Consider the following 14,156-nt stretch of genomic DNA (forward strand, 5'->3'; position numbering starts at 1 on the left):
GGTATACAAAGTCATGTTTACAATCTTTTTCTTCCTTAAATGTATCACCGACTAAAGGTGAGAATATAGGCCTACACTATATTGTTCCATCAACAGGGCTGGAAGATGAGGTAATAAGCATTTGAGTTAATTTACTGTGTTGGTAGTGCACATTCCCTCATATTTTTTGCAATTAACCAAATCATCACAATAGACTTTCTTCATGGCAGACATTTAACTAAGTAGGACAAGCACAGGCATTTGAGCCACTATTCACATTTTAAGTACCCTGAAATCAGTGCAGCGAAATTCAAGTTCAAAATACTTTATTGTCCCTCAATGGGGCAATTTGTTGTGCAGTAGGTAGTATACAAATCCAAGTCACACAATCACACACAAAAAAAACACTACAATCAATAAATAGTAGTCCAACATATATATATATATATATATATATATATATATATATATATATATATATAAAATAATAATAAAACACATACACTTTATATATATATATATATATATATATATATATATATAAAAAATATAATATATACTGTACTTTATATATATATATATATATTGTATATATATTTATATTATATATATATATATATATATATATATATATATATATATATATATATATATATATATATATATATATATATATATATAAAAATATAATATATATTGTTTAACTTCATGTTTAACTGCCCGCACCTGAAATAAATAAGCGATTTGGCGTGTAGGCACAGAGAACTACAATACCTACAATTCCAAGTAACACGAGGGTTACCCAGAATTCCCGTCACGTGGCGAAGTGTCACGTGCCCCGCCTGCGTTCTACCTACTGGCTTCCAAAACACAGACAGCTCAGTTTCTACCTGGAGGCTGTCACACTGAAGGTACTGTTCCTCGTTATCAGCATTATCACCAAACAGCGAGCAAACGGCAGCGAATATACGACTTAGACGCGTTCATGGCTGCGTGTTACTCTTGTTTACTGAGATATTATTTGTATTCTGTGTTCCGCTTGGCGTAACGTGTGTTAGCTAGCTGTTGTGTTCGGACGTAGAGTGACAAAGGAGTTGACTGCGTTGACAGATTGTTATTGTTGTGTTAAATGAATGGAGACGCAATAATGAAATTGCGCTAAAGATAGACGAGTATTACCGGCAGCTGAAGCAACTCACATTGAGGTCAGCTGGGCGTCATCGTCATCATCAGCCTCCCCTGTTGACACCAACGGTAGTTTGACTTCTTCGCCCTGAGTTTGAACTTAATCCGTGATTTAATGACAGATCCATCCGCCACGCCCTCAATCTGTCAAAAATGTCTGTTTGTTCTCTCCCATTGTTGGTACGTCACGTGACGTCACTAAATACAGTAGCTTAAGTGTATAATTACATTCTAATACCCATCTTATTACATGTTACCTAGCAAGGCGTAACCCTCTTCCACTTAAGGCTCTAACAAACATGCATATCAGTATTATTAATGCTAGCCAACATCAATGGTGAATAGTGTCTCCACTTGAATGAACATGTCCTAAGTGTGCAGAGATTTGAAGTGAAAAGGCTACCATGGTGTTGCTTGGAGTAAGTATGTAGTTAATTAATCACACAGTTAATTAACCCTGTGTGCTCCTGAGTCCTGAGTGTACACATCCTTGTGTGTTTGTTAGGATAAGATTGAAACAATTTAGGAAATGGCTCATCAAAACTGTGATAAACTCACAGGGACCATGTGGGCATGGTACGAAGGCTTCATGTCAACCAAACGAGTCGACTGTCGCTGGACAAGAGAAGTGGAGTCTAACATGAGAAATGTTAGTTTAGAAAGATTGATTATCAAGAGAAGGAAAAAAATACTAATTTGCTTGTTAACTAATGTTCCTTCAAAGACTGGCCAACAGAGAATACGTGCTGTGCTAAAAATGACAATAATAATCCAAACACTAAGACAAAGAACTGTTAGATTAATTTACATTTATGTACAATAGTGACAGTAATATCACCACTCTGCATGTTTTTTATTTTATTTACCAATGTGGATTTGAGTATCTCTAAATCTTTCATTACAGATTACTGAATGGTTTCACCATCGCGTGAGAAACATCAGCTGCCTCCCGACTGTTACTTTAGATACTGGACGTTTCTGATCAGCATCTCCTCCACCTGGATCCAGAGAGTCGGGGACACATCTTCTGGGGTGCATACGGCGTGTGAAGGCTGAGCTCCAGCCTGTTGACTCATGGCGATCAACACCGATGTCGAGGACTGGGGTGCCGTTGGGAGTAATGACTCTGGAGAAAGGGCGTGGCTCTTGCAGAGCCCCAGCGTGGATTCTGTGCGGCCTCTGGAGACGGACGGGAGTGGAAGTGGGGGCGTGTCGTCTTGGGCAGCGGTCTTCATCGTCGTAAACGCAGCACTGGGAGCGGGTCTTCTCAATTTCCCTGCAGCCTTCAGTATGGCAGGAGGAGTAACTGCCGGAGTCATGCTTCAAATGGTAATACACATAACACTGATGCTTTAGCCCCTTCTACACTGTGAGAGCTGGGCGTTTTCATCCTGAAAATCCATTATCAGGATGTTTTTGACCACATGCCACTACCAATATTGACGTAGTGTTATAGGATTGACTATTGGTGGTTTCACAAAATTAATATTAATTGATTAAAACAAATCCGTAATGTCAATATGATGACTGTGAGTGAAGGCCAATAATAGAACAGTAGTAAATTCAGATGACACTTTAATGTAATGCAGCCTTTAAAACAAGGAAAAGACAACTGATGCTATATTAAAATATCCAGAATTTATCTATTCATATCACGATATTGATATCACACTGATGTATTGATCAGCTCTACATGAGGCACACACTCAGACTGTAAACATGTTGTAATGTGATAATATGGTTTAGTGTGTAAAAGTTCAAATACTAGGGCCAAAAGGATGTCTTAAAATGAGTATATCCACCAATGTGTACCATCATAATCATAATAACGTCATCACGTTTTCTGTTGCTGTTCATAAACGCAGCATTCAAAACTCACTCAACAAGCAATCAAGTGAGAGAGAGAGCCAACTGAACGTATTTCTGAGTTCCTGTGACTAACAGACAATATTATCGGGAACTTTAAAGTGTTGCTTCCTGTTTCTTTGTTTCAGTTAATGCTGATCTTCATAATTAGTGGACTGGTGATCCTGGGCTACTGCTCCCAGGTATGTGTCTTATTCCCTCTCATCTCTTACTGTTTTCTCTTTCATTCATCTAACCACTTTTCTTTCACAGTAGTATTTTTCCTTTGGTGGTGTAATAGTGGTGTTGTATTCCTGCAGTGCATTGCACAACAGCTCAGACTTGCTGACTTTTTAAAACACAATGTGGGAATCCAGCCAAGCACAAGTCGGTTAAATACATTCAAGTTGTCTGACTGAGAAACATCTCGGACATTTTGCTTTAAAATACAAAATGCAGCTGCCTTCAGCTGGGATGATCTTTGCCTTGAAGCATGTGGTGCCATGAGAATCAGACCTTGCCTTAAGCTGATTAGTCATTAGTGAGGAGTCGTTACCTGCTGCAAATATCAGGTGAAATATGGCAGTATATGTTTAAAAGATTTTTGTTAAATAGCTGATACCTTATTGTGCTGTTGCTTTAAACTCCACAACTGCATTAAAAGAAGAGAATGCCAAATCTTGAACCACACAAGCTTTATCAGGATTATCTTTCTGTTGTTAAACTTGTCTGCAAAGAAAAACGTACGGGAGCTTCCTCAGGGCACATGATGATCACATGATGCTGGTGGCGTTTTAACATCGCTGGGTTGTGTCGAGTCAGCAGAGCATAAAAGCCACAGCTTGTCTTAAACATTGTTGACTCAGCTGGTGCATCCCTTCAAAGCCTCCAGTGATTAAATAGCTAAAAGACCATTTCCTGCTGAATCCACGTCCACTTTTGAATGATCTGTCTGTTTTCTTCAGGTCAGTAATGAAAGCACCTATCAGGAAGTTGTCCGAGCCACTTGTGGGAAATTCTCTGGAATCGCGTGTGAAGTAGCCATTGCTGTCTACACGTTTGGGACTTGTATTGCTTTCTTTATTGTCATTGGAGACCAGCTGGATCGCTGTAAGTGTGAATCACCCACCAAGCTGCTGACTTTGTCACACATTTAGTTGGGAGCAGTCTAGTGTTGAGCAGTCTAGTGTCTAGTAATGTGCAGCCGTAGCGTCATTGATGAGGGCAAAGAGCACAGGATGACACCGCTCCTCTTTTTCTCTCAGTAACCGTCATGTGACCCACTCCTTCATCTCTTTGCTCAGACGCTAACAGTGTAAAAATACTTCTCCTGCCTGTTTCTGGAAATGCACTGTGAACCTCCTGTTTGTTTAGTTTTTTTGGAAGAACTAAACCAATAAAGGAGGGGTTGTGACTTTAATTATCTACTTAGTTAAATATATTCCACGTGTGCTGCAGTTTGCAGTTAATTCCCACTCTAGCAATCTCTACTGTAACCCAGCATTCATGATGCTGCTACCTCGTGTCTGTGTTTTGTTTGTAATTCCCTGTCTGTCTGTTGCAGTGGTGGCTGCAGTGGTTCATGATACAGACGGTACAGTCAGTGGCCACTGGTACACTGACCGCAAATTTACCATCTGTGTTACTGCAGTCCTGATTATTCTTCCTCTCTCCATCCCCAAAGAGATTGGCTTTCAGAAATATGCCAGGTACAAACCAAATTTTATTTTCTCCCCAGATTAAAACGAGTTCATGTTTTCTTTGCTTTTCCGTTGTGTGATCTGCTTTGTCGTTCTTCATTGCAGTGCACTCAGTGTGATAGGAACCTGGTATGTGACCATCGTGGTCATTATAAAGTACATCTGGCCAAATAAAGGTATGACTCCGGGCCCCATTCCCACCAGGTGAGCGTTCCTACTTAAAGCAGTGTTTTCAAAGATATGCTAATTACTGTCCACCTACTCATTCAAGGGGAAACATCTGCTTCTTCTTCTCTTGTCTTTGTTACAGTTCTGCATCCTGGACTGCAGTTTTCAATGCAATGCCCACCATATGCTTTGGTTTCCAGGTATTTCTTCGTTTGGTATTGTTTGAGATCATGAATCTACGTGCCTTTAATTCTAAATTTTGACATTGAGTCTTCTTCCTCCTGCTCTGTCAGTGCCATGTCAGCTGTGTGCCGGTGTTCAACAGCATGAGCAGGAAGGACATCAAATCTTGGGGACTTGTAGTCACTTTTAGCATGATAATCTGCCTCTTCGTGTACACAGGAACAGGTATTGTCCCACTTCCTTACTTTTTGATCGTCTCGTCTCACGGGTCAGACTTTAAGTTGTTGATCTGCTCTTTGACATGTGACCGGTGTTGACGTGTAAATGTCAGTTCAAGTTATGGCGGTGTCAAGTTATCTTCTGCTAGAGGTCAGATGGTTTGTGACCGGCCGTCAATACTTGAATGCTTGTTGTGTTTGTTCAGGTGTGTGTGGCTTCCTGACGTTCGGCTCCAGTGTCAGTCAGGATGTGTTGATGTCATACCCCTCTGATGACATCGCCGTGGCCATCGCGAGAGCTTTTATTGTCATCTGTGTCATCACCTCTTACCCCATTTTACACTTCTGTGGCAGGTAAGATACGGTGGAAGTATGCATGACTTATTTCATTCCAACATACTGTCTCAGTCACCGTTGTTGTTGTCATCTCCCTCAGGATGATCATGTGATCGGCTGCATAATATTTTGGCTGCCCAGTTACAGCTGTATGCACACAGACCTCGTGGTTGACTCTCACGTTCACTTGTTTTTGAGTGTGAATGAAGTGTGTTTTAGACTCATGGCAGCCCTAGTGCATTAGTGTGTTGTATTCTGAACTGTGGGTTTTATTAATCTAATCACACAATATAGTGGTCGTTGCAGATATGAACTCTATTGAGTGGAGATTATGATCTAGTTTTTTAAATTGCCCAAGTCTGAAATATGTCTACCTATAGTGCAGGGATTTGAAGCTACAGCTTCGTGTTGGCACACCAGAATGATCCAGGTGATATTGGATCAGTACCTGGTATAAACCCTGAAGTATTACAACATGTGATCATTGCATCTCTAGTGTGTGATGACTTTTTACCATTAACTTAATTCAGTATTTCCTCACCGCTCTGGTGTAATCATGTTTCCTTCCAGGGCCGTTATAGAAGGACTCTGGCTGCGTTCCCAAGGCGAGCAGGTGGAGGTTTGTGTGCGTCGTGAGCAAAGGAGGAGGATCTTGCAGACGCTGCTATGGTTTGTCGTCACCCTCATCCTCGCCCTCTTCATCCCAGACATTGGTCGGGTGATCTCACTGATCGGAGGGTTGGCAGCCTGCTTTATCTTTGTCTTCCCAGGTAACACTAGCCTCATTGCTTTCCAGGTTTCAGATTTCACTGCTAGTTTAATATCACACTAAAATGTCTATTTAACTTCACAGGTCTGTGTTTGATGCAAGCCAAGCTGTCAGAGACGGACAGTCGAACTAAGAGGTGAGATGCTGGTTATGCCTGGACTTCTCCCTGTTTCTTTGGAATTATAGATGCATTATTATCACACTTTGGTCCTGAAGCTCCAGTAAAACCATTGAAATAAGCTTCCACAATGTCACCAGCTTATAATGATGTTGTTGTTGTGGCTCATGTGTAGTCAAACAATTGACTGCAAGATATTGCAAGAGTAACATAGCATACATTTGGATTTGTGTTTCTGGGAAACATGCACGTGACTCTGATTTTATTTCAGTTCCACCAACAAAATATTTGCATCTTTAGATGTGGTCGCCGATCACTTGGTACTTCTCTCTGTCTGCTGTTTGATGCTGAGCAGGAAGTGTGCAGTGAGTCATAGCGTATTCACTGGAAACAGAATCAAAGTGATCAGAGGCTACAGCTAATATTCTCAGTTTAATGTAAAGGGAATGTTGTTGATTCAACCATAATGACAAAGTGGTTGAGTTGTTGTTGCTCGGACCAGTGACTTCTCTTTAACGCTTGTCTCTCTGTTACAGCTGGCATGGATTGATTGTCTTCAGTGTTGTCATGGTTACGATCGGAGCTTTCATCTTTGGCCTCACCACTACCAACTCAATATACCAAGATGTCGTCAGCTAAAAGGAACCATTTTATCTGAGCCGGCAGGGTTTAAGACAGAGGTGGCTCTTAGTCCTGTGCTGCTGTTCTGAACTACTTGATAAGATGGAGAAGCATCTCATGACACTCATTTTGTTTTTTTAAAACTCTACGGCATGTCACATCCCTGCTCCATACTGAGTTAAAGCTCCACAGGTCTTTAGTCAGTCAGGTAGTATCAGAGACACGATGCCAAATGACTTCAGACACTTTTATGTACAGTTTAAATTGCATGTTTTATGGTTTTATGCTTTTAACTTGCAGTGGAAACTGTTTCTGACGGTTCAGGGGCACAGAGGGTTCTTCCCCCATCTCTGGACTCTTTATGAACAACACATTCCTGTCCTGTTTACTGGACCTGGAGGACTTTGTATAGAAAGGACTTACAATCAAATTGATTTAATTAATGATGTTGTGCCAACGTGTGTCGTTTAACTTGCATGTCAAAGTAAATATTTCTTATTGAAATTGACATGCTGTGGTTTCCAGGTCTAATCCAGGTCAATACTTTATGTTGCTGCTGATTGTCTGTCCAAATTAGCAGTTTGTTCTCTTCAAGGAAAATTGAACTGAGCGATATGTTCGATGCACCGATACACTAATGAGTGATGTGATAATTAAAAGGCAGGATAGTTCAAATCTCCAGTCGCTACACCTGAATGAGTTGAAAATAGTTTACTTTTAACGTTTTAAAATAAATGTAGGAAGGCATTTGAGCCATTTATTTTTTTGGCGTTGTTTCTCGTTTACATTTTTTAAAGTTAGAAGTGCTACATTTTTTTAGCACTTTAAATCATATTTGTTGTTGGTAAATGTACAAAGTTACAATCATTTTAGCAAACCAGTGAACTATTCAACAACGGCTGTGAACAGATCTGCAGGGTGTGAGAGCAGCACCTCCACATTCAGGATATGAAAAGCCAAATTCTTTTCCAACTGCTGATTTTAAAATGAATCTTTGTGAATGTATGCAAAAAAAATGTAAGTAATGTACATGATTTTCAGACGGAGAAGCCAACTAGTCAAACTGAGTGAGGATTTATTTACTTGAATCAGTTCAAGGTCGAATGTCAAGTCGCAAATAATTTTCCTTTTTAATACCTTAAACCAAAGTGTGAGCTTTGTTTTTTTTTTTATAGCCCAAATATTCAATCCACATCTATTTAACACAAATTAAATGTGCAGATTATTCAGTTGTATTAAATCATTTTAAATGAATATTTCAACCAAGCTGCATTGGAGTTGATGTACATTTAAAATCAGGAAAATGTTCAAAGTGACGTGTTAATCAAGACCTGGTTGTACATTTTATTAGACTTGATCACAGCTAATAATCTCAGAATGTTAAGCATGTTATAATTCAAGTGAGGTTATCATTTTTTACCATTGTATGAAACCCAGCAATATAAGGTGTTTTTAGTTGTGGACATAAGGGAGTGTAAAGGTTAAAAGGGATTTTTTCTCCCCTAGCAAAGCCATTACATCGTATTAGCCTGGCTATCCATTTACCAAATACTTAAAAGGGAGTAACAGTCAACAGAAATGCTTTCTGTGAATGGTACGAAAAAAAGAGCATCAAGACTGTTTTATTAAAGTGTTAGAATATCGATTGTTTTTACTTGTATGGTTTCTTGCCGTTTTGTAGCTGCAGACATGAGTTTCTCGTCATGTGAGAATGTCAGGTGTTTGATTTCTATCATTGATTTACTACGTTCAAGCCAAGGATGTAGTTTATTTTTTCCCGAAGGCAGTTGTTAATCAAAAATCATGTGTTAATGGAAACTGTGATTTCAATAAATTAGCTACAACCAAGGCATGTGAGTATATCTGAGGATCCATCGATCTCTGGCAGTCCAGAACATTTAATAAAGAGACAAGTGAAATTGCAGTTTTGATCGAGACAGTTTATCATTTTAATACAATCACATATAACTCATACAAAGATTCAGCTTTACATCAGTGCCATACAATGGATCCATTTGATCATGTTATGTGTAATCCCAAGTATTTGGACAATTTGTGTTTTGGCTTTTTATTAGATATGAACCAAAAGGTCAAATCGATCGTAAACAAGGCCACAGAAGGAGTTTTAAGGCTCAACAGACTGTTAAATCGGATAATGTTAATCCAACTTTTCCCCACTCATGGAAACCAGACTAAAAGGCACAAAACTCCAAAAATGAGTGGGAAGAGAAACTGGCTTAACTAAATATTAAACATTTGATCAATTAGCAGCCCGATATAGATGACATTACCCTTAAAGATGGCACTTGCATTTGTTTAATTTCCAATCCAATGTGGTGCAGACTAAATCTGTTCTTCTCCAAATACTCAACACACATAATTGCAGGTACTTTTTTAACAACATTTTATAAAGAATAAATTCCCTTACAATCCTTTCTCCGTCAAAATCCTCTTCCCTGAGATTATGTACCATCTGAGTGATGAGTGCAAGTACGTAGATTATTCTCCATCAGTAGATGCCATTTGTTATGAAAGACTGGAACAAGTGGAAAGCTGGACCTGGAGCCCACTGAGGAACCATGTGACCTGCACCCTGAAACACAGAGGGCAGCGTTAGTCACGGTGACGGTACAGCTGTGCTTCTGTGGCACGCCGGTGGTTACCTTCACTGTCAGGAACGTGATGTTTCCAAACTGTTGGTAGAAACCAGCAACCTGGTCCTCGTGAAGCCATCTCTGGTACTTAGTAGTCGCCTGAGAAGAATGTATTTATCGTAGGATTAAGTATCTGCTTGTTTATGGGGAAAAAACAAAAATATATATTTTTATAACCGTACTTTCAGGCCGAGGTTTTCCACAAACAACCTGTCTCCCATGAAGTTGCAGGCCATGTCGGTGTCTCCGTTGTAGACGAGCGCCCGCAGGCCCAGAGACAGCAGCTTCAGATACACCTCCATCACTGTTGGGTACAGGTTGGTGTACTGCTCTCCGACCTCATCACTGCAGCACAGAAAACAAGTCCTTAAGACCAACTCCTACTTCTGCTGAAGGAGTAAGACAACAGTAAGCCAGGCTGTATGTTGGTTTTAGCCCCGCTAGGGTCACGACTCCTACCAACCATCGTTCCATCGTGAGGTTGACTGGCAGTTAGCAGTTTGTCATTTTCTAAATCTCTGAATTTTAGGCAAGGCAACTTTATCTGGAGAGCACCTTTCATACACATGCAGACTCAAAGTGCTTCATATCATAACATGTCATACAATAAAGTGAAAAAATAGAATTAAAAGAAATTAAAATGCATTACAGAAAGACGAGAATAAAAACGTATTTGCAATAATAAAAAACAGTGCAGACATTAAAAGATTTAGCAGAAAGCTGGTGAACATTAAAGTTTTCAGTCTAGTTTTAAAAGTGGTCAGAGTTGGGGCAAGTCTTCCATCTTCAGGAAGTTTATTCCAGCTATTTGTTGCATCGTGACTAAATGATGATTGTTGTTGTTTACTCTGGGAATCACTAACAGATTGTCTCAGGAGATCTCAGTGGTCTAGAAGGCTTATAGTGGGAGCATATCAGTGATATACTTCTTATAGACCATGCAGTGATTTATATGTGAGCAACGTTTAGTCTAAACATTGTCCACAGGGAACAACATGTTCAACAAGGAACACCCACACAGCTCCCATCACATCCATCGCTGCAACATACCTGCAGATGTCCCATGGGGGCAGCGTATCTGGAATGTGTAGAGCTTTCCTCACGTCGCCTCTATTCAGCCAGTTCATCTGAGCCGTGCTGTTGATGCATGGAGGGACTTCACCCAGAGACACGGAGGGAGGCGCGCCGTCTGAAAACTTCATCAGAAGCATTTTTAGCATTATTCCTACGAGGCAATGAGGATGATTTGAAGCTGCGCTCACCTTGTGTTGGTGATTCCTGTAGTTCTTAAACAAGTGGCTCATGGTCCTCTCATAGGTTCTGCTGGATCTTCTGTTACCCTCACAATCCAGGTAAAGGCCATACATGTTAAGTCCGCTACCATACACAATACTGAAGGCCACAGTCACCTGAAGGGGGCCGAGATGGAAGTAGAATCTGAATGACTTCTCCGGCAGCAGTAAACAGGCTGAAATGTGAAGAAGTAGTGCACGTGTACCAGCGTCCCGCAGGTCTTTGAACTGGAGTTGTAGAAGTTACAGTTCCCCTTGTCACAGCAGTTTATGTTCAGATCACGCCACAAACTTGAAATAAAAAAAGAAACATGGCCTTAAAATGACATCTACTGCATACGAGTCATCACATCCATTCGCCATCGGTTACGCTGATTTAAAACCACAATAGTAAATTAACATTCAGTTAAAAGGACATAAAATACTGTTGTTCCTCCCAACTGAGCCACAAAGAGAAGAACTGTAGCTTCTGTTCAGACTACAGGCAGTCTTTCCGTTTAAACACACACCTCGTTTACAATGATGTTTAATGTGACTCGTAAAAATGACCTCATGTTTGTCACGATGTTCTGGTGAGTGTCATTTCAAACATGCATGTTCAAACCGCCACTTACTCTTCTCCAAAGAGGCCGTGGTAGTAACCGAAGTAGATCAACGTTTGGTCGTTGAGAGCAAAGCTGCCGAGACCGTTTCCCACTGAAAAGCCCTGAAAACAAACAAAAAAAATGTTCTGGTTTACTGCAAAAGTATTTCAAAATATACTTAAAGTACCAGCATTTAAGAGAATTTATCACTCAGAAAAGGACCATTTCAGAATCCCATATTTATGCCACTGAATTACAATTATAGATTCATTAATGTGTTCATCAGTTTAATGCTGCAGCTGGTAAATGTGGGGAGAAAGTAAATTACTTCATACGAACAGCTTGTGAATTCCAATCTTCGGATCCTATAATATATTTGGTGTAAAATGCATACATTTGGTGATGTTTCATAGTATTCACCTCGACTCTACATAGCATGACCCACTAACACCCCCCCCTTACCTATAGCACTCTGATCATAGCACTGTTGCTCTTAAGGTACTACTTTACTCAGATGAGGATCTAACACTTGTTCTATTTTTAGCTCTCTCTTTATCGGCAATGATACGTTGTGGTTTCTATGTACTTATTGTAAGTCGCTTTGGACAAAAGCGTCTGCTAAATGACCTAAATGTAAAATGTAAATGTATTGATCTGAATCTGGAAAGCAACTTGTTAAGTTATCAAATAAAATGAAGTACTTTCCTCTGAAACAGAAAGCTGCAGAAGCAGAAATACTCAACCTCACAATTCTGGTTCTACAGGAAGCATCTCACCTTCAGGTTGATTTTGGCAGCTCCGGTAGCCACTCTCAGGCTGAGCGTTGGTGCATAAATTCCACCATAACTTTCCCCAAAGATGAAGAACTCGTTTTGAGTGAAATTTGGGAACTTGGCAAAGAAACTCTGCAGGGCTTTGTAGTTATCATCAGCGACCTAAGAGAAGAGCATATGAAGTATAGTTCTCGCTGGTTCCACACGTTCCTTCACTTCCGTGAGTCATTGGACTCACCTGGTCATCGTCGGTGGCATACTTCTTGTCATTAGAGTAGGAATAGCCCACTCCTGCAGGAGATTCTAGATACAGAACATTTGCAATCTTGTTCCAGCTGAAGGCGTTCTCGTACAGCGTGGCCCCGTTATCATTCACCTGAAGGGAGAGTCAACAATACCTCATCATATTAAGTTGGTGCAACGGTGGAATACATTACAACCGGACATCAAAACATCGACAGAGCTTAAGGTTTTAACACACAACTAAAACAATGGTTGAAACTGAGAAACACCTGTGAACGTTGACCCTCAATCACAGGGTAAGTGCACACGCGTAGTTTTTGTCATTATGTCTGTTGTATTTAATGTTCTGTATTCTAACACGTGTGTTTTGTTTTTAACGTTGCTTGTGTAACTTTTAGTAAATTAGTCTCGACTAGAAACCTGTAGATAGGCATCTCTTTTATATTGTTTATGAAACAATGTACAATGTTTTTGTCCCTGCTCAATACATTTCTAATCTAGTCTAAAACATAGTTTTATGCACTAGGTAACAGGCTCACATGAAATGGTCCGTTCTCGGACAGGAATCCATCCAGAGAGCTGCAGCCTGGGCCCCCATTCAGCCAGAGCACCACAGGGTCTCTGACTGGGTCCCTTTGAGAAGTCACGAACCTGCAGGAGGACCGCGGTTAAATACTGCATGGATATGGGCAGGATGATGCGGATATGATCATTCACGACACACGGAAAGTGCAGCACATCTCTCCACTAACAGCCTGTCGAGTACATTTCCTTACCAATAGTGCAGAAACTTCCCGGGCCGTGCCTGGAGGTGGCCCGACCACTGTCGGTAGTTGGGTTTGAACATCATACCCGGCAGCTGGGTCACCTCGTCGGGGGCGTACTGAGCCCGGCAGACCGGCTGAAGCACGGCCAGCAAACACACCAACAACCCGGCGTCCCGCATCGCTCAGCTCAACAGACTCACACGAAGCGAAGCGGCCAAATAAAATAACCCCACGATCCAGGACGTCATGTGACTGCTGCTGATGACCACGTGACCAGCCTCGCCGCTGCACACGGAAGTCCTCCACAACAAAACTGAGGCAGCTGTGACTCGTTTGAGTTATTATCAGTTGGCTAAAAACCTATTTAAAGATTAACGGTACCACTAAAGCAACACAGAAGTACTATTAAATGCTTTATCTATCTTTTAATGATCACTAAAAAAATGTTTCAATACAATTTTCCTAAACTTTTAAAGCACCAACACACCCCTCACACAATTTCCAAAACAGTTAATTTAAATGCTGAAATTCACACTTTGTAAACTAAACTCAAACATTCATTATTAAAATACAATAATAAACTAACACCAAACACGATGTCTACCAAACACTAACACATGTTCTCTTCCAACAGGAACATTAAGTCCATTATAGCACAATATCTTAAAAACAGTAACATCAGATGGAATTACAGAAACTGCATTATGTATGTGTCAGGTCT

General features: G+C 40.5%; 2 protein-coding genes across 3 annotated transcripts; one reads left to right on the forward strand and one right to left on the reverse strand.

Moving 5' to 3' along the window:
• Positions 1-807: 807 nt before the first annotated feature.
• slc38a7 (solute carrier family 38 member 7) lies at positions 808-9,046 on the forward strand. Its single transcript, XM_084011619.1, has 12 exons — positions 808-890; positions 2,069-2,493; positions 3,159-3,212; positions 3,975-4,119; positions 4,574-4,718; positions 4,815-4,913; positions 5,020-5,077; positions 5,171-5,285; positions 5,485-5,632; positions 6,185-6,384; positions 6,468-6,519; positions 7,038-9,046. Exons 2-12 carry the CDS (start codon positions 2,239-2,241, stop codon positions 7,138-7,140), a joined length of 1,374 nt encoding a protein of 457 aa, XP_083867745.1. The 5' UTR covers positions 808-890; positions 2,069-2,238; the 3' UTR covers positions 7,141-9,046.
• A 1-nt stretch (position 9,047) lies between these two features.
• Positions 9,048-13,682, reverse strand: LOC311014788 (lysosomal protective protein). Of its 2 annotated transcripts, XM_084011603.1 has the most exons (11): positions 13,445-13,679; positions 13,208-13,319; positions 12,664-12,801; positions 12,429-12,587; positions 11,683-11,774; positions 11,275-11,359; positions 11,039-11,185; positions 10,827-10,972; positions 9,959-10,121; positions 9,786-9,875; positions 9,048-9,715 (listed from the first exon to the last, which is right to left on the reverse strand). In XM_084011603.1, the coding sequence occupies exons 1-11, from the start codon at positions 13,612-13,614 to the stop codon at positions 9,632-9,634; spliced, it is 1,386 nt and encodes a 461-aa protein (XP_083867729.1). In that variant the 5' UTR covers positions 13,615-13,679; the 3' UTR covers positions 9,048-9,631. The 2 variants fall into 2 exon arrangements, with proteins under 2 accessions (XP_083867729.1, XP_083867728.1); XM_084011602.1 differs by having other exon boundaries at positions 10,827-11,185; positions 13,445-13,682.
• Between the last annotated feature and the right edge of the window lie 474 nt (positions 13,683-14,156).

Source organism: Eutrigla gurnardus (assembly GCF_963514095.1).
Source record: "Eutrigla gurnardus genome assembly, chromosome: 1".
NCBI classification, from domain to species: Eukaryota; Metazoa; Chordata; class Actinopteri; order Perciformes; family Triglidae; genus Eutrigla; species Eutrigla gurnardus.